We start from the raw sequence: 27,409 nt of genomic DNA, 5'->3' as shown, positions 1-27,409 counted from the left end.
TGAGTGTTATATTTTTATTGTTTGCATGTTCGACACTTTTTGACAAAAATACGGTATAAAGAGTCACGTATGTAAGCCAAACGTCAAATTGCCAAACAACGTGGTACAAATCCATAAGTATAAAAATTCATTATCCCGATGTATCTAAAAATTGATTTCTTGAAAGTAGATCGTTGTTACTTGCAATGGAACTTTTGACAGACGTCAAAAGACAGTCCAGAGAATTCGAATGATCAGTTTTGTTAGAAATTTCGATCGGTTTTCGTTCGATTTTTAATTTTTCAAAAGCGATATTCGGTTTATAATTTGTATTTTCTTGATGCAGCATTTTCTTATGACGTACAATGAATAATTTCTCTTGAACTTTTTCGACGGTAGATTCCTTTTGGTAATGGTAATCGTTCCAGCAATGTCGAAATTTTATGAAAGCGAAATTCCAAATAAACAATTCTTCCACTGTAAAAGAAATATCTTGCTTTATATGTACAATATAAAAGCGACAAGTATTAGAGGTTGGTTCTTTTTTTTGTTGATTGGTCAAAGTAATCGTTAAGCGATACAAGCGTTAATTGATAAGAGGCGAATATACGTGACGTTTATACCGTATAAAAGAAAAGCTGCAAGGATAAGAGTGCGAGCGGGAAGCGTAACGTTAGGTAGAAGCATATTGACTAGGTTGACGAGAATCGGTCCTTCGTATAGAGCCATTCCTTTCATGGTGTTCACCAACCATGGCAAATAGAGATAAGGAATATTGTATTTATCACCGAGTATCATCATTATCGTACTTATCAGTCCAGTGATTACGTTATTCGCGTGTATCGTGATCTTTAAATCTGTAAACAGAGCAGAGTTTTCATTTAGAACTTTCACACGAGATGCGAAATGGAAGAGAGGACACTGTAAGAGGGAACGATCGATCGAGCGATACCGAATTATTTCTTTTACTATTATATAATGCGCGTTACTGAAATATTGTTACTGTAAGATCTTCTGAAAAGCGTATTAAACGCAGCCGATTTTGTCAGCGTTGTTCCAATTGGAGAACGTCCTCCAGCTTCGAAAGCGATACAACTCAAACAATAGGTTGAGAAACATATTAAAGCTACGTATAGTGCTTCTACCTACGATAACGTTATTAAATACGTAGTTATTTCGTGTAAAAAGAAAAGAAAAGAAAGGTTAAGCATCTTTCTTTATACCTTGGAGAAACTTTTCACGCGATTATTCGTCTCGCGTTCTTTCTCGTCTTCGATAGGAGAGCTTCGATAGAGATCTTTTTTTAATTTCATCATTATCATTGAATTTTATACACGGCGAAGTTATTCGTTGGCTATGAATCGATAAAAATTGTCCACACGTATTATAAGAAAAAAAAACAAGTTCAAGCGCTCCGACGCGATTTTGTATTTTTATTTTCACTTTTATTTTTCTATTTCTAACATTAAGATAGAATTTGACATTAATTGAAACGCGCGTCTATAGATCGATAATTTGGTATAAATTTTAACGGGTATGTCGCGCTTGTCGAAGAAACAGACAAAAGACTTGAAGCCAATTGTGCACGGTTAAAATAGACAGTAATATCTCGTCGCGTTTCACGTGAAGTCCGTCGAGAAACACTTTCACACAGAATACAATGACTTCCACGATGATCACGCATAGTTGCATCAATAGCCAGGGTGTGTGTAACACAGGGTACTCCTAAAAATAAATATCGACAAAAGAATCGAGAAAGTTTAAAGAGCAATCGAAATTACGCTTACCGTAATTGCACCCAGCATGATGAAAGTGTAGTGTTCAATTCCTAGAATCGAAGTCATTAGTTTCAGGTCTCTTTCCACTTCTAAAGGAACTAATATAAAAGCAAATAATAATCGTTATCAAAGGACGATAAGCATCGACGCAAGTACATGTACGTAATTAGCTCATCCATTCGGAATTTTTGGAAACTAAGCATTCTGGAAATTTGAATTAATTACCGGTCTCGTTGCTTCCCGTTCGAGACGTTGATCTGTCCGTTGTATTGCAATTCATTATTCGAACAATGTCGAACGCGGTAATCACCTGATAAATAAAAAGTTATTATGCCAACATCAGTTCCTTTACAGTTGCAATAATATGTCATTCGATGTCGATGAATCGTTATTCGGCGAACAAAATCAGCCAATTACACGAGTCCTCTGTCGCTTCGATTAATCGGAAGAATTCCGTGCTTTAAATGAACATTTTATAATACGCAAAACAATTAACGAGTATTACGATGGACTAACGGTCCCAATGAAGCCAAGCAACGTCACATAAACCGAATTTCCCATGATGTAATGATCGCACAGGGTGCATGCCAACTGTCCCATCTGCTGAAAGGAAAATATCGAACACGTTATATATTGATCATGGAACATAGTTGCATCGAAAGCTACGGAGGAAAAAGGGAAGGAAAAAAAAGACACCAACTAAGTGTCCGTCACGTTCGCTAATCTTTCGTCTACACCGAAATCTCATTGTTTCTTTCGCAAAACTTGAAAGGTTAATCGATCGATTCTTCACGACTTGTTTATCTATTCATAAATATACGCGTTGATCGATTAATTAAACGAGGTCATCTAACAAGGAGAACTCTGGTAGCTGATCGTAGCGCGCGAAGGCTCAAGTTCGATCGTTTCGTTTCGATTTCGGTTCACTTATTAGACGATAGAAGAGATACTGGAATGGCTTCGATACCGAAACAACGTGCATTGACGTACGCATGCACGCGGCTGCATTCGACGAATCTTACCGAATGTTTATTTTTTCCAATGACCGTTTCCAACGAGGGGAAAATAGAACGCTTACGACGACGTGCCATTTCTTTTAAGTTTTCTCGAGACTTATCCGATCAGGAGATTCGATCATTTTCCTTCGATACCAGAGAAATTCGCGAAAATTTGTTCGTTATAGGTTACGCGACGCACTTGACAATTTACCGATTCGTTTTCCGGCGTAACATTCGAATAACGCCGTGACATTCAGGATCGTGCCGCGATATACTTCAACGACGAATTGTTTTTCGTTTCCCGTTTACGTTTTCGAAGAAAAATCTCTCGGAAAATTGTGACGATGAACCAGTACCCCGGTAAAATGCGATCGGTTCACGAGGATCACCGTGCCTCGACCGTGAGTCCTCGAGATTATTCGATCTTGACGCAGAGTTTGGAATTTTCGCGGAATACGAGTGTCACGTTTCAGATGATCGATCATGGATTTGCCAGACGAAAAATTCAACCGAGTTATCCGTCTAACATCGATACACCGACCAAAGAGGACTCGTTAATTCGCAAGGAATACGAAATCTTAAGAATTTCTCAAGCCTTAATGTTGTCGACCTGCATGCTCTTGTTGAGTTATCACAGCATACGTTACGGTAGAACAGAGTATAGCATCTTGAGAAACGGGAAAATAGCCGAAGGATACGCGCATAAGGCTATAATCACGTTGAGTTTAGGTTACTCTGTCCCTTATTCCGTGATTTCCTTCCTGGCTATCGGTATGCTCGCCTATTCGATCGTGTCGGTGAGAATCGGTTCAATTTTTATTCGCTAGAAATTCAGATACAACGTGTTCGTATAAACGAAGTTTTATCGCGTACAGAACTCGACAATTGGTCATAAGTCGATTATGGAAATATTGTAGAAACAACCGCGTTGGAGTCTGCCGTCGATAGTGCTCTATTTGACTGATCTGGTGTACGACGCGAGCGGTGCTGTCCTCGTAATTTGGCTGCTGTTTTCGAATCTTTCGATATCGATGGCCTTCTCTTACACGATAGGAACGATACTGTTGATACGTACGTTTTAGTCGATAAATTTCTCAATATTAACTGTATAAGAGAAAATAGGAGCGTTGAACGACACCGTTTTTGTATCGTCTAGTTGGAGAATTTTGGATATGGCTGGGAGTTGTTCGCCTTTACGAACAGAGAACGTTTAAATGAAACCGAAACGGATAAGAGCGGACAGAAATCGAGGAGCAAGAGAAAAAAACAGGTCGTTCGTGAAATTTTATACCGTGTATTTATATAGTATTTTGTAAACTACGCGTGTACAGTTTATCAATAAAGCAGTGTCACGTTATAAGATTTTCGAGATTCATGTAGTCGTGCATCAAGACGCTGGAATAAATTAAAGGACAATTCAAGGCGTCGCTCGAACACTTTGATCGCGAGTCGAGAATTCGGATTTCCGGACAGTAATGCGATCTGTAACAAAAATATGTATAATCGTCGACGAATCGGACGCATTCGAAATTTTCATTCGTCGCGTTTCACCTTGGGCAATATTTATCTAAGGCCTTCCTCAGCGTGTATTTTCCTTCGCGATGTTTTTTCGATATGTCTTGCAAGAGAAATCCCATAAAAGCCTGGCACGGCACTCCTGTTATCTGGATATCGTTATCCGGTTCGATCGTCGCGAGCGTATCCGGTAGACATTTCTCTTTGTTCCTGTTAGCACGATTTTTAATCGATAATTAACTTTTCGACTATCGCGCTCGAGTAACGCAGCAACACGGTTTTCCGAACGAAACGTTATATGCTCACGTGCAAAAATATTCTTTCACGGAATCTAAATTACAAAACATATCCGGTCTGAGCGTAATTCCGGGAACGCTCCAAAGCAACTGCGTTTTCGCGGCTATTTCCAACGCATCGTGGTCCAGATCTCTTACGATTCTCGACAATTGTGACCTAAGAAGAAAAGCGATTATTCCAGTCGATCGAACGACCACTTTACGCGCGACGTTAGATCTTACCTTCTGAAGAATTGCTCGATCGACACGTTCACGTTCCTTATATTCGAATTAGCGCGCGCCAGTCTTTCTCTCAGTCGGTCTTCCATAGTTAGCGACGAAGGATCGTATTGTCCATATTCCGAGTTTGTTTTATTATCGGTCGATTCGTTGAAACTCGCTCTGCCGGGCTCTTCGTTCGTTAACTTTATCAAATATATCTGCGCGATAAATTGTCATTATTATTTACCGAATACCGAGATCGGAAATCTTTCGGGATTTTACATTTAAGTCCGGATGTTTGTAAGCGGCTGTTTCGACGTAACAAAGGTCCGTGGTGGACCAATTTTGATTCGCCAGTTTAAGGAAATAGACGTTGCGCGACGCTCCCAGTTGCAGCATCGAAATTTCTTCCTCTCTGAAACGTTTAACGGTCCGTTTTGATAACCGTACGCGAATACAGGAGTTTTGTCGCGTAGAAATTTCTTCGTACCGACAACGGACGACGCTAGGTAAAGAAACAACTACCGTGACGAACACTAGGAACACTAAGCTCCCTAGTATCAGACAGGCTGCCACGAAAGCGAGAAACAAATCCGTTGGCCATTTTCTTAGTTGGTTCACAGCACCCTTCAATATCGGAGTTTCGCAGTACGTTGCCGACAGTCTCTTAAACTTGTCGTTCTGCATATCCGGGTAGAGAAGCGAGGCATCCTCGCCGTAAGAATCTGTATTTATATTTTTAACGATCAACGAGTTATCGTTCATTGTACACGTATATGTATGCGTTCGCGAATGGTTAAGTTCGAGATAAGAAGGAACGAAAAAGAAATTGGCAAGCGAGATTTTCCTTTACTTTCGGAACGAAAGTACATTGGCACGGTATAATTTTAACCACCTTGTATATTGAACCGCGTTAAATTTTGACTCGCGTCCAAACATGTCCGATCTCGGAATGAAAATCTCGTACGTAAAATATCTTGCGATCTCGGCCAACTTCGCTGTCGCTACTGAATCGCCTCGTTCGCGATTCAGTCGTAATCGAGACTGTAACCGCGATTAAATTTTAACTACTTTTTTATTATTGCGCATTTCGATTACGAGCGAAATTTAGACGACGAGCCTGCGACGTTCGCGTACCAACAACTAATTCGAGAAAGATTCGATCAGCCATTCGTTTCTCGAGGCCTTCCTCGAAAGGCAACAACGGTATCCGAGTAATCTGAACGATCGGTACATACGCTAAGGATAAAGTCTTCGATCACTTACCCTTCGTGTTCGGCATAATGTCGATGCTTTCACACTGTTGACGGTCGTCCTCGTCGCCGGTCGTTCATGCACTCGGTAGCCAAGTTCGCCGAGTCAGCATTTCGCAACGATTGGCCGTATTTAAATTGAGTCACGACTATTTGCAAGACTACGGAGCACACGGGACTACACGTTGCTTCGATCCGACGGAAAAACGTTCGAAGTGGAGCAACGAAACGGCAATCCTCGAATTGCAAGCTTCGCGAAATCTGTTGCTATCGTACCGTGCACGCTTCTTTTTTTCTACTTTCTTTCTTTTTTTTCTTTTTCCTTTTCGTTTCGACATGCAACACGCGCTCGATTTTTTCGCGAAACTCTTTGATTTTAGCCGAAACTATCGATAGAAAATTAACAACTATCGCGAAACGAGCATTCGAACGAACGTACGGAATCAGGGAAGAGAAACACTGGTGTAGATTTCGAATGGTCTTTATTACAAATAACATTTTCAGAATTTATGCTAGAAGTGACACGATGGCAGGTTTTCCATGTCCTCTCGGAACACTCGAAGCTACTACCGTCCTAATCGAGCTTTCTCGGCGCTCTCCGCCTAAATAATATCGGAATAAGCTTAGTTTCCTTTAATCGATCGGACCGAGACGGTAAAATAGATTTCAACCTGCTCGATCGAAGGTGTCTTTGCGTAATTACATTTTATATATGTACAAAAAAGACTGGCTAATTACTTAAAGTATCGTGGAAGCAATAAATATCAAGGAGAATAATCGGACAGCGAACAGACGGTTACCTTCTTTCCGGCGAGGATTCGAACAAGGCACTTTCTCGTAGCAAAATTGCTACTCGATCTTACGAGGAAAATGTACGACCTTCGAAACGGTAATTAATACGCTCGTCAACTGTTGCCACGTTTTCGCTTTTCCTTGGGTTCGCTTCGATTATTCAAAAATTTCGACCAATCTGGAATTTCGAATGTCGTACAATTTTCTCGTTAAATAAATACGTCGCGCAAACGCTTACAACGAAAAGTTTGTTCGCCTTCTAACGTCGATACTGTTATGGGATCGTTCGATTTATTTGATCTGGCGTGGCACGAAAACGGTTGGTAAAGAAGCGTAAAAGCGTAGAAAGTTTGTTCGAACACGCGTGCCCTGTGTACGATCGTGCGAGTTTCTGAAACCGAAGTAAGCACGAAAAGATTCAACGTATCGGCGACTTTGGTCAACGCGTTTAACTTACTTTTCTAACGTTTGTACGTTCTAAATTGCAAAAATACAGGTTTGCGTGTGGTGTTCGCGCGGCGACATTCTCGCGGTATCTATTCGATGTTCAACGGCCTAAAAATTCGTAACAAAATATGCTGGCTTTAAATGCTCCAACTTTTGGTTTTCATCGTCGTCGTCGTCGTCGTCGTCAAGACGCTTTAAAGGCGAACAATTTTTACACTGGACTAAGGTGTTTCGCGTGCTTCGCCCTCGGACACACGTACATCGAAAATGTTTTCGGTATAAACTAACGATTTCTACGAGATTAATAGTTCTTAATTAATACGAGTTAGAGTTTTCGAAACCGACCTGCGGTATAAAACGATTTACAGTCAATGCAAAAACAACGAATCAGAAAATACTCGTCTTTCGTCCTAATCGATAGAGTAGAAATTCACGTACGTATACATATATGTATCTTGACGCGAAATTTATCAGATCATTCCATAATTAATAATTTGATATATCGATGTTTCGATGTGTCGTACTACGAGTATCCTTTTTCACCGTGACAGAAAACATTTACTTATGGAATGATCCTATACAAGATTATATGAACAAGTTCGTGGAATTAATCTATCTTTGTCGACCCTCCGATGTAACCGATCAAAATCATTTTTGTCGGTAATTATCAACAGGCTATCAAAGATTTTCGACTCGAAGGGAAAGCATCGGGAAAAGAATGTTCTACATTGTATATCGCGCTCGTGAGAATGAAAAGTGGAATCGGGAAATTTTTGCAACGATCGAGGTTCGGATTCGGAATCGTGTGCACCGGTTGTCTACGACGGGTCAGATTTTATCGCGTTTCGGATTTCGTAAATTGGAAATATTAGGTAAGAGTGGTAGAGGGGAGATTAGACCGACGGTGATGCGGAAGTTGAATCGGAGCTCGACAGCGCATTTTCTTCGTCATACGCTGGTGTAAGAGATCGGTTGTTTCGAAAGAACGTTCTTGTCGACGTATTTCCGAGGAACGGTGTCGTTTGAGAAATTCTTGACGCACTCGTCGCTGTCTACAGAGCTGTTGTCGCTGTTCGGCCTCGACAGAGCCTCGTTCACGTCTTGAAGTTGAGCGTTCTCGTAGCTTCTTCGGTTTCTCGCGAGAACGGCCTCGTTGGGAAGTCGGAGATCCTTTCTGACGTACTCCGGACTCGAACTCCATTGAGCTCCTTCGTAAAAGCCAGATTCCGGGGATACGTGCGATCGGCATCTCGACGACGCGTACCCGTTCGGTGATAAGTCAGGGTCCGACAGGGATGTCCTGTTACTTTCGGACAACGATATTTCCTGCAGTCGCTGCGATTTCGCCGGTTTTTCCGTTTCGATGGTCAGTCTGTCGTCGTTCGAGTTCGATCTTCCTCCGCTAACTAGTTCCGGTGTCTCTTTCGATCCCTTCGCGCAAATATTCTTCCTCATCGAATTCAAACGCTCCCTGCTGCCCGTGTGTCTTCTACTTACGGGTACGTTATCCTTGATGTTTGCATCCGGATTCTTGCTGTCCAAAGAAATCAACAGATACCTTCTGGAACCGCTCAAGTTCCTCCTGGATCCGTCGAGAGATCTCTTGTCCTCTTCCGTGGCTCGCGGGACGTTTCTGTAATAGAGGCTTCTTCTGGAGTTGTTCAAGGATCTTCTCTCCTCGTCCAGTAGAGGATGTTTCGTTACTAGACGTCGACAGTTGGACTTTAACAATGGACTCCCCTCTCGCGACGTTTCCGGTTCCTCGAAGATGATCTCGCGACTGTTCTTCAAGATCTCCCTGTTCACCGCTTCCGGAAGATGCTGGAGATCACATTCGGCCATTACTTGTATGCCGTCAGGATCCAAGTCCAGGATCTTGTAGTGGCCGTGATCTCGAGCAGGAATCATAGCTCCGTGATAAGCAGAGTCTCTGTAAGCGTTTCGATACGGTGTCGCGTCCTCGGTGCTGGTTTCGCTTCTCGCGCAATCCGCGTACATCGTGGGATGGTTGTGCTGACGATAAGACACGCTCGTCGAACGATGACCGCAATGGCACGGGGTGTCGTGACAGGATTCCCCTAGGAAATCCTCGTCGACTATCGCACCTGCAAATTCGCCTAACGCTTTAGAGTAACTCGAGTCGCGAAAAATATCTTCCTAACCGTTCGTTCTCTCGAAAGACGTAGCGGATGGTTCGCTTTAACGGAACGATTTAGGAAATGCGTGATATAACCCTTTACCCACAACCTCCAAGTTGCCTCGCATCGTGTCACGAAACGATCTTCGGCGTAATCGGGACAACACGAAAGACAGACAAAAGCACGGAAATAGACAGACAATAATAGACCTATGTATCGAAATCCTTTTCGGATTCGTTGAATCCTTTCAACGGCGAATACGAACCTGCAAATTAGCCTTTCGTTCCGACAAAACGAACAAACATAACTGAATTTCGTTTATTCGATTTATTTTTCGACGAGAGACGAGAACGACGGAGAAAAACGATTCGCAGATTCGTATTCGCCCGGTCAACGTTCGTAAGAAACATCGATCGACGTCTCGAAGCAAAGAATACGGAGACAGTCGATTTCGAGCGTTTCGAATAGGCAAAGGAACAGCAACGCCGGACGCGCAAAACGGGTTCGTAGGCGCGTTGAAAGGGTTAAGGAGATTCGTTAATAGCGACAGTTGGTAGAGAGAAGAGTGTCTTCCTTTCGTCGAAATCGTAGTCGACGCGAGCGACGGGACGCGAGACGAGATGGGACGAGACGCGGTACGAGAAAAAGGATCATTTTTCCAAGCCATTTTCGATCGTACGAGAATCTTCACCGCCGCTCGTCGATTCCTCGAATCGTGGAAGCATATTTTTGATCTCGAGAGCGCAGGTTCGCTCAGACTCCCGGGCAGTCGTCGATCGATGGAATGTCAATGTGAAGTTTCGATGATCCGTGGGAAGAAGAGTGTCCTTGAGAGACAAGGAACTCCGCGGCGTCGAGCTGTTGGTTCGTAGCGTTCAATATCACCGGCGCAGATTTCGGCTCGCTAGGAATTTTCCTCAGGCCTCCATCTACGATATATCCAGCACCAACAGAATCAAAGAAAGAAACGAAACCCGTTGACGGAGCGACGCGACATGCAGGGAGAAGCAAGAAGCGAGGAAAGAAGCGAGCATCGTGCACGAGGATAGCGGGTGGTTACTTCCATATCGATTAGTTCGATTCGCGCATGCATCCCAATTATCGTACTCGACCGACCTTGTCGATCGTTAGTGGTTGTTTTCGAACGCGTTATTGCCATGCCACGCGACACAAATTTTTAATTGCGCCGGACATACCGGCGTAGCGATACTTTGAGAGAGAGAGCTGGAGCATTCTTCTCGCTACGTATTCGCGCGATACAGCGTGCTCTATTCTAACGCGTATGTAGCGTGTACGCCGGAGAAAAGGAAAACTTACCGTTCCCGTGACGAAGCTCCTCCTGCACCTTGTAAAAGTCAGCGAGCTCTCTGCCCGAGCACAGAGGCGTGTCGACCTGCGTGGTGCTGTTGAACAGCGAATAATCGACCTCGTAGCCTTGTCTCTCTTTCGAGTAGGAAACCATCGGCTCGAACCTGTGGCCCCAAAGAATCTCTTGCGGCAGGTAGCTGGATCTTGCTTGAGTGGTTTGCCCCGTAGACTCGATGGTACCCTCGAGAATGGCTACCACCTCGAACCTTTCCGTCAGCATATCCTCCGCGGACATGTTGTAGAACGGAGAATCCGCGTTGATCTTGTGCACGATAGTGGTCGGCCAGATGAAGAAGAGGTTCTCGTTTTGACCGTCGGTGCCCACCGCTAATTCCTGTTGATTCTGCGACAATATCTCGCCCTCCTTGGTGGTCCTCGATCGGATCACCTGTGCTCGAATCGCGGCCCCGATGATGTGACTTTTCCGCATATCACCGACCCGAAACATCAGACACAATTCACCGTCCCTTTGACAAATGACGGCGTTTCTCGAGAACAACAACGTCTGGGTCCTCTGTTTCGGTCTGCTCATCTTGGCGAACACTATGCCGACCATGAAGGCTTGGATCATCACACCGGCTATGCTTTGAATACACATCACGAATATAGCCTCGGGACACTCTTCGGTGGTCGAACGGCTACCGTAACCGATCGTGTGCTGAGTCTCGATACTGAACAGAAAACAACTGGTGAACGAGAAGATGTTGTAGATGCAGGGTGTCCAATTGTTTTCGGTCTGGTACGGCGGCAGGTGACGTTCCTCGAAGTCACCGTGAGTGAAAGCGATCAACCACCAGATCACCGCGAATCCTAACCAGGAGAGCACGAAGCTCAAACTGAAGCACAGCAACGTCCATCGCCATTGCGTGTCCACCAGGGTCGTGAAGATGTCCTGGAGAAAGCGGAGGGAGCGTCTGGAGATACGGGACTGGAGAACGTTGCAGTCGCCGTTCTTCAGCACGGCGCGACGCCGAAGCTTCCGCGTTGGACCGGCTCTGTACCGACTCCTGAAAATTCGTGCAAATTTTATTTTCAACCGTTCCAATCGATATTTCCTCGAGATTGCACCGTCCGCCTACTACGATTTTATATTCGCGACGGATGGGGTCGAGTAGAAAGGCGAAAATTCGAACAATAACAGGTTTTTATCTGATCGACGAAGATAGGAGAGCTCGAATCTCGTATCGTCGCGATTAGAAACCGTGATTTCGTACGAAACGATTATCTCTGCACAGCGACTAGCGGTAGTCGATCTTGTGCATAGTAACGGACGATTATTTAATCGTGACGTTCTCTTCCACGAAGCATGTTTCGTTGTCCGATCGCTAGTCGCGAGAAAATGATCAGTTTCTCTGATTACGCGTACGCTACGAACGAATCGGAACGAAATAGTTATCGTCGCGTCGCGATACAAAATGACGTTTTTTTTCTCTCGCGTAACGCGAGCCTACGCTAACAAATTATTCGTTCGAATACCAGCGACCGCTGGTAAAGATGTTACGCGCGTTGCAAAACTGTCGCCAAGGTCTGCGCGTGTTCTCGAGAAGATCAGACCAGATTTGAATAACAAATTTCGAGGATCATATTGTTTCTCGCTGATTGCGAGTTTTTTCCTTGTTCGTTGCTCGATTCGGCTCGTTACGAAAACTCCAATAGGGATTCGAGCGTCGTCGAGAATTTATCGTGTTACAAACATACTTTTACCTCGATAATCTTCGAGAGCATGGACGTTTTCGCGCGACGATCTGGAACGGAAAATTTTATTCGATTCAACGGAGGGGAATCTTCTTGTTCTCCCGTTTAGCTCTACCAGCGAACGATTAAATTCACAAATAGCTATTATTCAAGAATTATAGACGGTAATCGTTTAGATACTCGACGACTCGAAACGTTCCACTTCCGCAACAAGTACAAAATACGGATATGGAAAATAATCGCGCGCATTCGGTATTTGCATCGCGAAACGCAGAGTCTCACCGGATAGAAGAAGCATTTCCTTCGGCATAATTTCATCCGGGCATTGTACAGAGTAGCCGTAGGCTTTATCTTGAAATCTCGAAAGATTCGCGATAGTCGAAACATCTTCCGACAGAGTCGAAACGGATAAGGTGTTATTCGTATTTGATCAGCCTGTATAGTTATTCGATGGAAAATAGGGTACTCACGATGGATCTCTTCGCATTGTACGTCATCGTTCTTGAACCTTTCCATGACAAGCCCTATCCTCTCTCGAAAACGAAACCTCTAATCCGATAGAAGACACTCGGTCACTCGATCGATCTCGACACCGACCCAATTTTTTTTTAACGGCACAATTATCGGGGTTCGTTACGCTCCGACTCGGAATTTCGATAACGTCGAAAGACGTACACGTTTCTTGTCGTTCCTTTTGCATCCGTTTCTTCGCCGAGAAGAACTTGACAATTATTCGAATAATGGAGAATAGCTTTTTAATCGATCACTGATTCGAACTCGGAAAGAACTATTTTGTCGTCGGACGCGAAAAATGATCGACAAACGATTGATCGAGTTGTAAAAACGAAAGAGAAGTTGCACGAACACGACGCATCGTCGCGGCCGGTTCGATGATCCGTCTGAGACCTTCGAGCTCGCCACCCTTTGCTACACGGTCGAAAGGAAGTCGCCATTTTGGCTCCGTACGATAACCGAGCAACTGTTATCTACCAATTTATTTATTGCCACGCGTAAATCAATCGGCGTGCCGTTGACACGCGGTGAACGTCGTGATTTCTTTCGTCCGTTTATCGTCCGATCGCGATCGAATCGAATCGAACAACGATCGTCAGTTAAGTAGAACGCGAATTCGATCATTTTTTACGATAACGAGGCGTCTCGACAGACCGAATTTTCTCATTCCTGAATATCGTTATAGGCAACACGTTCACGAGGATAGTTGGCTCGAGGTCGAAAACTGCATCGATCCGTTACGATTTCGAACTGTTGGAACTTGAGAAAATATTCAATTCTTAATCAAATATTAAGAAGATATTTTGGTTCTTTTTTTGGTGGAAGCGGTGAGTCGATTATTAAATTAGCACCTACGTATAGAAACGTTTTATTACCATGTCTCTGGAAGAAGACGTACAAACGTCTGCCACTTTAGCAGATAATCGTAGGAAAGCGCGAGGGTCGTTTATCGAATTAAGATGCGTCGCATCGGTTGCAAATATACTAGGATAAGTAGAAAGGAGATAAAAGTAAATCGGAGGGAAAACGCGACGCAAGCTCGGCGCGACGTACGTTGATTCGCGGCATTAATGAATAGCTAATCGACGCGATTCCGTTTATTAACGCGGAAGCAATTGCGCAGCGAAAACTCCTCCTGACAGTTAATTATTTCTCAAACGCGATTTACCTGCTTCTGAACGAGGCGCACGGACTGTTTGGTATTTTAACGATCACTGGAGCTGTTTGAACAAACGCTGACAACAGATTTTGTTTCTCTCCTCTGTCCAACGACGATTTTTCCTCCGAATTCGAACACTTTGGGATGTCTCCGTTCATTTTTTCTTCTTCTTCTTCTTTTTACGTTTACCTTTTCTATACGATTCGCTGGATCGTTTCAACGATCAACGAGTTTTATTAACGTTCCTTCTTTCGGCGATTCCCAGTTTTTCGTTAGGCACGCGTTCAGATTTTCGAAACAATTTTCCTCTCCGCGATCTCCATCTCTCGTATCGTATCGATCGAGGATCACTGTCCGAACAATTTTTCTTTTTCCCAGCCGAGCAAACAATCGTTTCCGCGATCTCGAGGTTTTCCGCGCGATAAGATCGTAGACAAGCGACTCGTCGATAAGCAAAGGAATTTCCAAACGCGAGAAAAATCTCGCCTCGAGTATCGATCGTTTTCTGGAATCAGGAAAGTTTTGTTCGGTCGAAAAATTGATAGCGAACCCGTGATTGTTTCGCGATTCTAATTATCGGTTAGGTTTTTTTATTCACTTATCGCGATCGATAATCACGCTCGAATCAAAAAGCGAACAAGACTTTTTATCGATTTTCTTTATTTATATCGAGTGTTACCACGATGAAAGTCGTTCGTTGGTTTAGTTTGCTTCGATTAAACTACGATGCACTTGGAGCCTGAAACGAGGTTGATCCTCGAATTCTATGGAAATGTCGGCGAAAGTTGTCGTTGGACACCTTCGAATCCTGTCGAAGCTTCGTTTTATTGTCCAAGCTCCTCCGTTTACGAGGCCGATTAAACAGCTGTGTCTCGCTGACAAGAACGACGATGACAAGGCGTCGAGTTAGCTGCTGGAGAATCTACTGATGTCGGTGCAATCATGTAGGACGTCTTATACGCGCGAGCCAATACCTGACCACTGGTCTCCACTTATCAGTTACTAACAATAACGTTTGCTATGTTCATTTGCGAGAAAATTGACCGATTACGTCAGACCAAACACCTGTCCTATCGATACTTCCTCCGCTTCCTCTGTTTTTCGTCGACTGACTCTTCGGATCGACGTTGCATCTCCTTAAATCATTCCTCGACGCGGCACGCTCCTTCGCGATCGTTAATGCTCGATTAGCATTTCGCGCGTTGATCGATATTCTCGTAGTCACACTTTACACACTTTTCGACGTTAATAGCTATTATTAGAAATGTAAGAAGAAACGCGTGATCTTCCGAGTGTCGAGGAACGACCGAATGTCGGCGATTTTCGCTCGTAAAGGGTTAATTATTAGAGAATCGAACGACATAATTGCTCGCGGAAGTTGCGCGCACGAATCGAAGGAAACGTCGAACGTCGACTTTTAAAGCTTCGAAAAGTGTACGTTATCGCGGATCCAACAACAGGGATGCTATCGCACGGTTTTATTACTGTTACTGAAATTGAAAAAACTCGAAGAAAAAAAATATCGTTTACGAGGTTGCACTTTCTGTCCTCTTCGATATTACCGTTATTATCTGTTGCTCGTTAAACGAGTGTAACGGGTCCACCGATAACGCGTTTTCGGCGTTTCTCGTAATACTGCCGAACGAAACTTGTATTATTTCGAACGTTTATCGATCGTTTATGTATCGTTTTTCGACTAATTATTTTTAATAGTCGATAGATTTCCGGCACGTAAAACAGCGACAACATACGGGCGACGGGAATTCATTGGGCGGCCGCGATGTTTTACCGACTCCGTTTCACTGAAACTCCGACCGGAGGCATGTCTTATCAACGACAAGGCATCTCCTTATCGGAATCGTACACGGCGAAATCGCTGATCGCACGTAAACGTACGCGTTTCCATCGTACGCCCGATGAGAGAAGATCCTTCGCGAGCGAACGATAGAACTATCGTATTTTGTTTGTTCGTTAATAAAGTAGCCGATATCGGTGAGAGAGCGCGAATTCGTAAACACGAAATCGCTGGTAATTGACCCGGATGACAGTCGTTTCAGGATTTTATTGCTTTCGATAGCACGCGATGATAAACTTTTCCGCGAAATATCGAAGCGAAATATCGTTACAGGCTAACTAACGCGTGACCACGGTACTCGGGGTCCACGCTGAAATTTAATGCGATGGAACTTGAAGCAATAGCGAGTCGTATCCCGCACTTACGTACTAATTGGTAAATTGGGCCGAACGCGATGTACACTCGGGTACATCGTAGCCTTTCTTTCGCTAAACGCGAGCGAAACTCGACAATTTTCGACCTCTCAGATTTTCTCCAGTTCGAATCGAAGGAAAGTTTAGGCGATCGAAATCTAATCGGATGACCGACGACGCCGTGCTCGTGGCGTACGTTAATATCGTCATCTTACACGGACGACTAAAGTACGAAAATCATAATTCAAAGTTATCTCTGACGGTGCTTATGTTGTCGTATCGATTAAGCTCTCCTTTTTCCTACGTTTTATCAATTGTCGTATGCAACACGATTTTATCTCGACCGAGCATGTTCCCGTTTCTCGAATGTTTTCCAAAGTATTATTGCATGCTACAGATTTACCCTGATAACGGTCTTCGCTCGTTTCAAAATTCTCCTTCCACCTTCAGATTTGTCGGTTCGGAAAGCTTCGCTCTCGATCATCGTCATCGCGACGACGACGAACAGAGAACGCGAGGAAGGGATTTACTTTTGTATCGAAACAACTTCGAAACGATATACATATTTGCAAGCTGTTCAAACGCAGCGAGCGTTGATATAACGTAATACGCGCGTACAGCAAAAGAATACTAAAAAAGAACCAGTAAGAGTATCGAAAGAATAGATACGGGAAACGGGTCGTTAAAGCGTTAACTCGATCCTTTGTCGACGAATTGTAGTCTCGTAGAAAAAAGATTTGGCAGTGGTGACCGAAAGAAACCGTAACCGGAAGGGCTTGTTCAAGACCGGTAACGCTGAATCGCATCAGCTGTTAGTAATTTATTCCGTGCGCATTATAATGGCGCTATCCCATAGTGGAAGAGGTCGTATCGCTTGTAGGCGTCAATTGAGAACGGTATTAATTCTACCGAACGAGTGCTCGAAAGCCTGTTCTCTCACTGGTTTTCGGTCACGAAAAATATATTTAACACCGTGTTTTTCGCTTTACTCTCGATTACGTTCTGTCTATCGTATCGAAAAAAAAATCGGTTACTAGAATTGTTCGTTTCCCGCAAAAGCAATGTATCGTGCGTGGCCACTTTCGGAGAAAAATTACGAAGCACGATTTTCACGCTTATTCAAATGATTTTGTAAAAAACACATGCTCTACCTCCGAACACAAAACCAACCAGCTGTCTCGTTTCGCGCGGCGTCGATTCGGCTTCGATTTTGATCGAGACGAGACGACTCTTGTCCATCGGCCGGAACAGAAACTCGGTTTGCTTCGATTCGACATGCTAGGATAAAGCGTTCGCACTCTCGGTATCGTTGTCGAGGTGTCTTCCTCCGAGGATCGAAAGCGACACCGCCGTTAATGTGATCGGATGTAAGCTCACTGTAGGTCGAGTCTCTTTGCGAGTTGTCCAACCGTAACGTCGTCGGCTTCGATAACGAGCTTTTAATTAAACTAACGAGATCGGACGAGCTACGAGGTTGAGGCGCACGAACATTTTTTTTATGCTCCTCTCGTGCGCAAACGCTACCTATTTTTTGCGATCCGTTTTAACATTCGACGATTTTCTATCGAGAATTTTTACCTTTCAAATTGTCAAATTTCCAAAGTCTTAATCCTTTCCTAAATATTCTTATTCCGATTCTTTTGCTAGAAATAACGATTTAGCGAACAATAATCGAACAATACGATACGATACGATACGATACAATAGCTTCGTTCGTGTTATCCGTTGCGCGTTTAATCCGTACAGATAAATACACGCCTAGACGATTATACACGCAGCTAATAATTGGATTACTGGCGACACGTTTTCGCGCATCCTTTATAGATAGATACACGTTTATCTTCGCGTATCGAGATTAAACGCACGATACGTACCGTCGCTGCGTAACGTAATAATAAATATAAAAAACTGGAACGACTACCGTACGTTGTCTGGATCAGTTTAGTAACATTCGAATAGAGCGATAAAGAAAATAGTCAACGATTAAAATCCGACGATTAGTCGTTATTCACGGCACACTGAAATTTCCGTTGAAGCTAACCGAAACGAAGCTGTAGAGACTTGTCGAGAAATTAGCGAAAATTCGCGCGAGGCGGATGATCGCGTTTCATGCAGGAAACGCGAAATCTGATACACCGCGAGAAATCGTTGCGAGTTTCCGCGATTAATTCTGACCGCGATCAACTTGCCACCGGTGACCTTTCGGCTCGTGGAAGGTGAACCAGCGAGAGAGTTAAAATTCTTCCAGCCATTCATAAATTCATTTTTTTTTTACCTCCGAGGAATTAGTTTCTCCGACCAGATCAGTGCATAGAATCACGACCCGTAGAAACGTATCCAACGAGAACCGAACGTTTGCTCGGCATAGAATCCTGCAACAACGTTTCTGAAATATAGGTCTTCGAAGAAGAATTCCAGTTATTTTTAACCGTCGACTAATTAGTTCGTTTTTTTTATCCGCTACCGTTCTCCAATGTTGGCACGGAGTTTGTTGAAAACACGTCGAAAGAATGTAAGCGATTCCAACGACGAATCGCGAACGCGCGCCTATATTCTTAGCAAATGTAACAAACTGGAGAGAAATGCCGAGACTGGAAAACGAATTATTTGAGGGCTACTTTTTAAATATATGTATGTATACTCGAACAAACGGCATTCGCGAATAAAGATTATTCGTTGCGACGTCCGATCATTTTATCACTGTCTCAAACAGATACAGCTGAAATAATTTAGTCTATCTAGTTCGAACGCGACTAGAAGGAGTTTCAAATGAAACTGAAACGAACGGACATAAGCTGGCGGATTTCGGCGAAGGTCGAGTAGCTCGTTTACAAATTTTGCAATTCGAGGACGACTCGGATGCGTGACTCGTTGTAAACCGCGAATTAGAGGTAAAGGGTAAACGAAAGAAGATAAACGCGGTGGATAAAGGTTTGTTAGGCGACCTCGGTACGCCTGAAAGATATATTACATCGACGACGCGAATAGAACTGCTCGATAAATTATTCTTGCTCTATAATACGAGCCACGACTGTAAATATCGCGTACGGACAATAATTACGAAAACGATCAAGGTGGATCTCGCGCGCTCGTTGCCCGAACGACGATAGATTAAGAGAAGTCTACTACTAATTTTGTAGATTTAAAATCGCAAACAGCATCCGTGCTCCAAGAGGAGACACCGATTTTCTCGAACAAAAACGTAACGATCTTCGCTCAAGAATGATTTACGTTTTCCGAGATGCGCTACCTTGGATAGAGTACACGTGATTCTTAAAGTGGCATGTTTTGTTTGGTAACCGCGTGGCGATTACATCTGCTTCGCTACACCTGGCGATACGTTGATTTTTCGCATGCAAAGTAGAAATTTCCGCTTCCGTACGAAAACACGATGGCTGTAACGAGTCGGGTGTAAAAATTGTCGCGTTTCTAGTTCGTCGTTCATAACGAATTCGTAAGAAATAGTTTTACGTTTCGAGATACGTATCCGCAACTGTTAAAACAGAAACGAATTCCGTCCGTAGTTTCAAGTGCCTTGGCAAGCGGTCGCTCGTAAACTGTGCGACAAGTCGCAGAAATAGGCGATACGATAACGAGAACATCTGTAGGAATTAGCAGTGTTTACGATAGGAGACTAACCCGTATTAACTATTGTATTTCGTTAGTCGAGATAGCGTAGAGGTGCGGATGTGGAACAGGTGGGAAGGATTCGAAGAAATCGAGTTGTTCCGTATCTTGTTCGACAACCTACGCGTACGCGGAAAAAGCGAAACGAAAATTACTTACCTGGTGGAATCTTGCCGTCCAACGCCGCCGATGCTACTGCTCTGGGTGCTTACCCTGACGAGGGTGACGTTCCTGGGTAGACTGGACAAGGTTCCGGTGTTCCTTTGTCCCAGCAAAGGTGAGTCAGCCGTGATCGGGTTCTCTGGTATCGGTAGATGTCCTTGAACCTCGGTATCCTTTTCTTCTTCCTCCTCGATGGTACCCGGCAGACGAAACAGCTTCTGCGGCTCCTCCATGCTGTTCAATTTTCTTCTTTCGCTTTTACTCGTTCGAAGAAAGCTCCATCGATAAAATGAAACTCGTCCTCGATCGGTTCTATCTCGATTCTCTGTTTCGCGCGGATATCGAACTTGCTCGAGCGTTTACCGCGTGTTTTCTATTTTTCGATTCTAGATTCGAGAGTACAGACAACTGTTTCTTTTTTTTATTATCGAGGATGAATGAAGTCGCTGGAAGGCACCACGCGACGATGATTCACGGCAGTCGGCCACGAAGAGCAAAGTTCTGTTTTCTGCTGCCATCGTTTCTTCGTTTCCCTCTCACTTTCCTTCGGCATTCGTACCGTTCTTCCGTTCCTGGAATCCCACCATTCCTCGTCCCTACGACGGACAATCGATGACACTGTTAGTCGACGCCTTTCGTACCGTTTCTTTTCTTTTTTAGTTTGCCTTAGGGAGCTCGATGGAGATTCGTTTAAACCTCGACCCGCGAGCCCGATCGATCGGCAAGTATTTTCGAACGTATTTGCCACTTTTATTCGCGATTATTTTTACGGAGTATTTTATCGACGCGAAGAAACTGCAAAACGTTCCGTTGCCTCTTCGGTTTCGAAGGTAAAAGGAATCGTTTGCTCGATGGAAGAAGAGGCTCGTGACTAGAAAGAAATTGATCGGGAAGCACTGGTACAATCGATGAACGAGGAAGGGTGAAAAAAGATGCCGATGAATTTGCGTCACGGCGGCGAACGGAAACGCGTCGCGATTGGGGTGTACCGTTTCCGGTTTTTATTCGATATCGAGAAAGAATAGTGTTTGGACGATGTTTAGGAAATTAGCGTGACACCTTGAATTATTAATGAGTCAATAACCGGCAATCGCGGCGGGTTTCAGTGGAAATACGTTTGTCGCGCGAAGGGAGATCGAGAGACTCGAGTACATCGATGGCTACGATTCTGTTAACCGGACAAACGAAACGCGTATGTATGATTTTTCGATAAAAACGTCTGGAACGTTTCGCAACAGTTTCCCGACAGGTTAATTTTCGTTATTAAAAGAACTTCCAACGATAGAGTATCGAAACGGTACGCGATGAGATTACTCGAAGGTTAAACGAAAAACGAAGAATTACGTGGACGAAAAATATGGGCAAAACATACTTGGAAAAATGACTAACAACGCGAGTCGTTACGTAATTATTTGGCAGATTTGATCGATTACAACGAATCGTAATTTTGAATCATCGAGTTAAAACGTTTTGGGTGATTAGAAATTACCCTCGAATTTTCGTTCCAGGATTAAGAAAACGATTTTTTAAGTCGATCGATCCGATTAATCCAGAGAGATTGTCGGTGACGATTATGCGGTAATAATATTATAAATGTCACGCTTGTTACAAGTATCTTGACAGTAACTCTGTACAGTAACTTTTTTCTTCCATATTATTCGGCGAAATAAAAGCGAAAGTTTACAGCTTTATTCGAGATATTTTATTCGATTGTTTTTACCGTGAACGATTGATCGAAACTCGTAGATTCGATCTACTAACGGAAGAACTCGATAATTTCGGATATATCTAAAAAAAAAATGTGCTATTTGATCGAAAATTGAAATTGAAACGCAAAAGCGTAAACGAGCATTAAATTACGATTAGGAACGTAACGCGAGCGTAAAGCAAAATATGAAAATAAAGGAAATTCTCACTGACAAGATCGATCTCTTGTTCGACGATCGAACGTATTCTCGCGTTTTCTATCGTTTCCCGCGTTTTCCAGCTGGAGTTGCGCACGTAAGCGCGTCGCACTCGCAACTGTTTCGGATTCGCGTCGGTAGCACGAGATTGTGCCAACGGATGCCATGGCGTTTACCTCTTATGGCGGGGATAATGCAGACACGGTGCCACATACGCGCGAGCGAGCTTGGCACGTGTGCGAAATACGACTCGCGCGCGATTATTCGCGAATTTCGCCGGATACGAAACACGAGCCCCTTCGCGAGTCGAGTTATCTAGTCGATACGGCTTTCGGAGACCCTGAGGTCGACAAATCCTTCAAATTGCGTTCCAAATTGCGTAATACTCGTTTCGGCTAAGGCCAGCTCCGAAAAACGACGTTGCTTTCTCGTTTTTTCTCATTTTCGTCGACTTATTCGGATTTCGGTGTTTGGAGAAATTCACGAATTCCGTGAAAATTTCATTAGACCGACTGTAATTCTCGATAACGTTACGTGTCAGGGTTTTAGACGATCGATCAAACGTTCGACAAACGCGTTGGTATTTCATTGTCGGATTTAAGCGTTTCGGTACGCGGAAGAGAAGAATGATTTCATTCTGAAATCGTGACGTTAGCAGCGATAACGTTCAACTTTCGTCAAAGAACATTCCCCTCGATTCAGATAAAAGAAAATTAGCGAATCGTTCGGACGATCGCGGACGTTCGTCCATCGATCAAAATCACTGCAACCGTGAATCTTATCGAACGGATTTATCGACGTCTGCGCGGAACATCGATACGATATCTGGTGAATGAACGCGTTTTAAACGAGAGACACGATTCGAATATTTTTTTTCTTTAATTCAAGAGAGTTCGGCCTGTCGCGAGTGTTTGTTAACGAACGAGGAAATACGCGTTACGTGGCACTCGAGTTTCGAGCATTCCTGATTACCTGTTTTAATGGGCAATCGGTTTCCTCGTTCGTTCGCGATCCGTTCGCGTCCGAATGACGCTTATCGATAAACATCGCGAGACTCCCATCGTTATAATTGCGCGTTTAATCGCGATCGTTGCATAGGGATCCAGACAGAAGGGGGACGTTTCCGGTAGGGAGAACGCAGAAATCTCTGCACGTGAGCGTAACGAACTGTCTCGAGTTAGGTTGATACGATGCGATCCTTCGCATGCTGCGTCGCAGATCATTCGATATCCGTTATTCCTTACGACAACGCGTTAATCCTTTCCGATTATCTCGTTTATCTCGTTTTTCCATTCAACCTAGCCCGCCCGAGTAAGCTAATATCAACGTTTGCCTCGGTTAAATAACCGTTCGGTATCGCCGTACTTATCGAAGGAAAGATCAATGAACGAGAGCCGGCGCTGTCGGTGAAGCTAGGAGAAAAACCCTAGTGGTTGCGTCGCGTTAGCGAGCACGTGTTCGCGCGTACGGTCGAGAAGATTTTTATCGAGGCGGCAAAAGAGAATTTTTCAAATTAGAATAATGAATTGAAAGTACCGTGACAACCGATGGCGAATCCCGTTGGATCGAATTCCTCGAAATCCTCGCAAAATCGATTTCTGGTCCTGCATTTTCGATCTTCCTCCTCGAAAACGTCGTGCGCATTCTGAATCATTCGGTAGACGAACAACGAGGTCGACACGCGATCGGATGTTGGAAAATTCGCGTCCTGCCAGCCATTAATCACCGATCATCATCTAACCGAGCGCGTCGTCGTCTTTCCGCTGACGGATCACGTGAACTATCCCACCGAACGATCATTTCGCCGCGCCATAACGCGTCACGCCGCGCCACACCGCGCCGATCAATTAACGCATTCTCTCACGTCATCGACGTTTACCTTTCAGACGGGGAACAGTGATGCCAACGATCGTCGATTAAATCCGTTGAAAACGCCTCGTACGTTACTCGTCGCGAGCAACGAATTCTCGCGAAAGCGACAATTTTCGACGACGAGCAAAGCGAACACGCGCGAAATCGACACCTTTTCTCCGATCGAGTTTCGAACACACGAGTCTATTGACACTGTTGGCCACGTGGTGTTCGTTGTCTCCACAGATGTCGTTCGAACGAGCTGCGTCGGTTTTTTGAATTACAAATTTCCCGCCGCGAAAACACCCCACCTTCCTGCGACGATCGAACGATTCGAAGCCGGGGTTCGTTACACTCGAATCGTTCGATTTTCCCCGAAAAAGATCGAAAAAAGGCTGCAGAGGTCCGGAGGTCGACGTCGAAACCTCGTGAAACTGTGATCGCGTTGCCAACCAGCGTACCAAGCAGCGAGCTTGTCCAGTGACGTCAACGAGCCTTCCTCGCCCGTCTTTATCCCTTCTCTTTTCTCTCTTACTTAGCCTTTTCCTCCTACTTCTCGACGAGATCGAGGATCGCCGATCAGCAACGAGTCACGTACACGTACTCGCGAACCTGTTGCTCGACGGACTCGATTCTGGACCTTTTTGCTCCTCTAAGCTGAATATCTTGGCCCGCCAGAACTTTCGATCGAGAACTTTACCCACCAGTTTCTCTGCTTCTACCGATCGAATATAGTATAGCTATCACGGGGAACTTTCGAGTTACGCTCGTTCCGATCGAATTACCGATTTAATCGTTCTCGATAATCCGTTCCTCTTTCCACTTTTCCAATTAACTAGGACTAGACTAAAGTCGTGGTTTAACTTGTCGTTTCCTTTGCGCTGTAAATTAGTTATTTTTAATCGTGACGTTTCACGAGCAGATAAGATAAGGTAAAAAATATTTCACGGAAAAGTTACGTAGGTTCTTAAAAGTTGAAAAACTCTGCCGAGCTGTTACGGGAACACGTAAAAATAGGAGTATTAACAAAATCTGTATTGTAGCGTATCATACCGCGAACGATTGTATCTAGGACGTTCGACTCTTTTACGGATCTTTTACGGGTACTTTAAATTTCTTTTCGCTAAACCTACTTGTATATGTATACATATATGAAAGAGAAAGTAACGATTACATAAATTTTCGTGAACAGTTTTCAAATTCTCAGAAATACGTACATTTCATAAAATACACGAATTCGGCGATCTAATCGGTTTGCACACGGATGTTACGTATATTTGATGAGATTCTTCGAACACGCGTCGATTTAAAGGTTGAATTTTTGGTTGTACGGTTATTGCATACGTAGACTATAGAGGACAACGTTATCTTATTATGCTTGTTCCGCCACGTTGTTTAAGGTGTATTAATTCGTCGACACCTGTCAGCTGTTCCCTCACCTACCAAATTATGTACTCTAGTTGACTAGGCACAGTGCAGAGCCAACGTTTGCAACGATTTGTCGTTAAATCATTTGGCAATTTGAGCTTGACCGAACAATTTGTGAACGAATTTCGATAGGCTGGAGCAATTTTCCCGGCATGGTTCCCATCCATTATTCCATCGAAGAACGGTAGGAACGTCCTCGTTAAGCTGATTTTTCGTCGCGCTACGCCGCGCCGCGCCGCGCCGAATCGTTTCGCGAGCAGAGCACGTGCGTTCGTAGCTTGTGTGCACGCTGTGCACGCCAATGCGCACTAACAGGGTACACTGTGTACACCGGTATCCACTAATAGGGGACACACTTCGTCGTGATAATAACCAATTACGTCAACGAGGCCGGAGGGCACGACCGTGACGTTTCGACGAACACCGTCGGTACTCGGACGATACGCTCTCGTTTTCGTCCGAATCGTCGAAATCGTTGCTACGATTTTAACGAATCGTTTGTCGAGCAATTCGCAGCTCCGTCCATGGCCGGTAGAAAATAGCCATGGACAGAGGTGTGGCACGGAGAAAGCGATACCGCGCGACTTTTATTTTACGCTTCGTGAACGGTTTGGTCGGTCTCGGAATCCTCGAAATTTTCAAATTTTCGAGGTCAGATTCTCGAAATCTTAAATTCTGGTGTTCGAAGATGACTCAAGATCGTTAATCCCTGCGTTACGTGTTCCGTTGGCTAACGCGTTAAAATTCGTGCGTCTTTCTTCGGTTGACTCGCCGTGTAATCGGAAAGAGAACATTCAGGATTTCTCCGAACGTACGAGCCGTTGCCGTGACAAGCGGAAAATGTATTCCGTGACAGTCTTTTTTCACGTATTTATACGATGTTGAGTCAACGATAATTATAAGCGTTCGTCCGGTTAATTATCAGGTTCGTGAACCTGTTTGAACGGTACATACGCGCGTTCTTTCTTCGTATTAAAACGTCAGGATGAATTTTCTGTCCAACATCCTCGTGGATTACGCAAACGTCGTTTGGCTTTTAAAAGTGTGACGACCTTCGGACACGGCTATCTTAGTCACGGTTACCGTGAAAATGAGGTAAACAAGAGTGTGTAATGAAATTGTATTTCAAACAATTACTCCTTTTCTCGCGCTCAGGGAAACGACGGTAATTTTATCGCGGGAAAGTCAAAGTCACTCGCCGGGATACCCGTTCTCTTCTGTACTCGTTGGATCTCTCACCTTTTCTCTGCTCAGCGAATCCTTACCATTCTACACCTTGGAAATTGTTTACGACAAACCGTAAGGTTGTACCGCTTTTATCTGCTCGCCAATTTCCACGCGTCGATCTCGGCTCGTTGATAAACGAGGATAGAGTCGATCGAAAGAACAGGTTATTAGGTGCGAAGAGAAGACGCACGCGAATCGTTATTCGCGAGATAGAGCGAGTACAATCAGCATATCAGACCGAGGACAATCCCGGAGGAGGATGTCGCAATTCGCGTTGCAAGGTGATACGGCTTCGCCGTTTTTTCTATCCCCGTGTGTCGGCTGTCATTCTAGACGCTGCTCATTGTCGTCCAGACAATAGCTGTTTTGAATAAGAAACGGAGAGATTCGCGATAACACGATCGCGAACAGCGACAGAAAAATCGAGACGCGCCGTGTCGGAATTACAGTCGGTTAACCTGACGTAATAAAGGTCGTTGACGCCATTGATCCACGGAGACGTAGGAACACTCGAAACGCGAGAAAATGGTAGAAAGTCTGTGGGATTCGTGAGATCGAGGGACATCCGCGAGAGCGTTCGTTTCGCGAGGCTGCGTAACGAGACAGGTGAAAAGTAACCTAGAAGCAAGGACACGGGCCATGTGTACTTGCGCGAATCTACGTACTCGAGGAACTTGATAGCTGGTTTAGCGTGTTTCGCGCGGTATGATGGCTCGTCTGTACGTATATAGCGTACATACGCGCATGGAAACCCTGTCCAAGAAGTGGGAGCGAAGAGGGAAGAGACCAGGCCGAGATTAAACAATTGACTGGCGTGATAACGAGGGCACTTCCCGCCACTAAACTCATCCTGTCGTGTCGTCTAACTAA

At 44.3% G+C, this 27,409-nt stretch overlaps 4 protein-coding genes and 1 long non-coding RNA gene across 17 annotated transcripts in view; 2 read left to right on the top strand and 3 right to left on the bottom strand.

The window, feature by feature from the left end:
* Positions 1-2,922, bottom strand: LOC100878836 (uncharacterized). Of its 4 annotated transcripts, XM_076535157.1 has the most exons (6): positions 2,780-2,922; positions 2,274-2,360; positions 1,983-2,067; positions 1,767-1,855; positions 1,203-1,704; positions 260-456 (listed from the first exon to the last, which is right to left on the bottom strand). In XM_076535157.1, the coding sequence occupies exons 1-5, from the start codon at positions 2,846-2,848 to the stop codon at positions 1,507-1,509; spliced, it is 528 nt and encodes a 175-aa protein (XP_076391272.1). In that variant the 5' UTR covers positions 2,849-2,922; the 3' UTR covers positions 260-456; positions 1,203-1,506. The 4 variants fall into 4 exon arrangements, with proteins under 4 accessions (XP_076391271.1, XP_076391275.1, XP_076391272.1 ...); XM_076535158.1 differs by lacking the exon at positions 260-456 and having other exon boundaries at positions 1,396-1,704; positions 2,274-2,357; positions 2,780-2,915; XM_076535156.1 differs by lacking the exons at positions 1,767-1,855; positions 1,983-2,067; positions 2,274-2,360; positions 2,780-2,922 and adding exons at positions 603-836; positions 983-1,124 and having other exon boundaries at positions 1-456; positions 1,203-1,502.
* The window catches only part of LOC143265084 (uncharacterized), a 79,729-nt gene that overhangs the window by 868 nt on the left and 51,452 nt on the right, over positions 1-27,409 (top strand). The gene's annotated exons all lie outside the window — the stretch shown is intronic.
* LOC100884127 (uncharacterized) lies at positions 3,026-4,117 on the top strand. Its single transcript, XM_076535169.1, has 4 exons — positions 3,026-3,156; positions 3,229-3,552; positions 3,673-3,826; positions 3,912-4,117. Exons 1-4 carry the CDS (start codon positions 3,100-3,102, stop codon positions 3,971-3,973), a joined length of 597 nt encoding a protein of 198 aa, XP_076391284.1. The 5' UTR covers positions 3,026-3,099; the 3' UTR covers positions 3,974-4,117.
* Positions 4,030-23,896, bottom strand: LOC100878943 (Inwardly rectifying potassium channel 2). Of its 7 annotated transcripts, XM_076535121.1 has the most exons (8): positions 20,127-20,368; positions 10,715-11,772; positions 5,258-5,492; positions 5,050-5,182; positions 4,789-4,985; positions 4,577-4,723; positions 4,307-4,480; positions 4,030-4,237 (listed from the first exon to the last, which is right to left on the bottom strand). In XM_076535121.1, exons 1-8 carry the CDS (start codon positions 20,360-20,362, stop codon positions 4,105-4,107), a joined length of 2,313 nt encoding a protein of 770 aa, XP_076391236.1. In that variant the 5' UTR covers positions 20,363-20,368; the 3' UTR covers positions 4,030-4,104. The 7 variants fall into 7 exon arrangements, with proteins under 7 accessions (XP_076391236.1, XP_012152633.1, XP_012152632.1 ...); XM_012297243.2 differs by lacking the exons at positions 4,030-4,237; positions 4,307-4,480; positions 4,577-4,723; ... (2 more) ...; positions 5,258-5,492; positions 20,127-20,368 and adding exons at positions 6,486-9,364; positions 12,470-12,510; positions 12,931-13,811; XM_012297242.2 differs by lacking the exons at positions 4,030-4,237; positions 4,307-4,480; positions 4,577-4,723; ... (2 more) ...; positions 5,258-5,492; positions 20,127-20,368 and adding exons at positions 6,486-9,364; positions 23,570-23,896.
* LOC100875023 (ATP-sensitive inward rectifier potassium channel 12) overlaps positions 11,634-27,409 on the bottom strand; it is a 28,341-nt gene continuing 12,565 nt past the window's right edge. For 3 of the 4 annotated variants that reach the window (XM_012297237.2, XM_076535127.1, XM_012297240.2), the window contains exon 10: positions 20,587-20,725. The gene's annotated coding sequence lies outside the window, so the exon portion shown is untranslated. Of the gene's footprint in view, positions 11,773-20,586; positions 20,726-27,409 lie in introns of those variants that run through there. The other variant, XM_012297239.2, reaches the window with a different exon arrangement.

Source organism: Megachile rotundata, chromosome 8 (assembly GCF_050947335.1).
Source record: "Megachile rotundata isolate GNS110a chromosome 8, iyMegRotu1, whole genome shotgun sequence".
In the NCBI taxonomy this organism is placed as follows: Eukaryota; Metazoa; Arthropoda; class Insecta; order Hymenoptera; family Megachilidae; genus Megachile; species Megachile rotundata.
Note: the sequence above shows the minus strand (reverse complement) of the source record. Positions and strands in the feature narration are given on the sequence as shown.

Excerpts from the sequence above, each read along its gene's own strand:
- LOC100878836 (XM_076535156.1), bottom strand. The coding sequence starts at position 1,301 with ATGATAATGATGAAATTAAAAAAAGATCTCTATCGAAGCTCTCCTATC. Across the intron at positions 837-982 it reads GCTTTTCAGAAGATCTTACA|ATTTAAAGATCACGATACAC; the intron begins GTAACAATATTT and ends CTCTGTTTACAG. Across the intron at positions 457-602 it reads TGCAGCTTTTCTTTTATACG|TGGAAGAATTGTTTATTTGG; the intron begins GTATAAACGTCA and ends TTTCTTTTACAG.
- LOC100884127 (XM_076535169.1), top strand. The coding sequence starts at position 3,100 with ATGAACCAGTACCCCGGTAAAATGCGATCGGTTCACGAGGATCACCGT. Across the intron at positions 3,157-3,228 it reads AGGATCACCGTGCCTCGACC|ATGATCGATCATGGATTTGC; the intron begins GTGAGTCCTCGA and ends GTCACGTTTCAG. Across the intron at positions 3,553-3,672 it reads TCGCCTATTCGATCGTGTCG|AAACAACCGCGTTGGAGTCT; the intron begins GTGAGAATCGGT and ends GAAATATTGTAG.
- LOC100878943 (XM_003708230.3), bottom strand. The coding sequence starts at position 20,362 with ATGGAGGAGCCGCAGAAGCTGTTTCGTCTGCCGGGTACCATCGAGGAG. Across the intron at positions 11,773-20,126 it reads GGACGGCAAGATTCCACCAG|GAGTCGGTACAGAGCCGGTC; the intron begins GTAAGTAATTTT and ends ACGAATTTTCAG. Across the intron at positions 9,365-10,714 it reads GGAGCTTCGTCACGGGAACG|GTGCGATAGTCGACGAGGAT; the intron begins GTAAGTTTTCCT and ends GCGAATTTGCAG.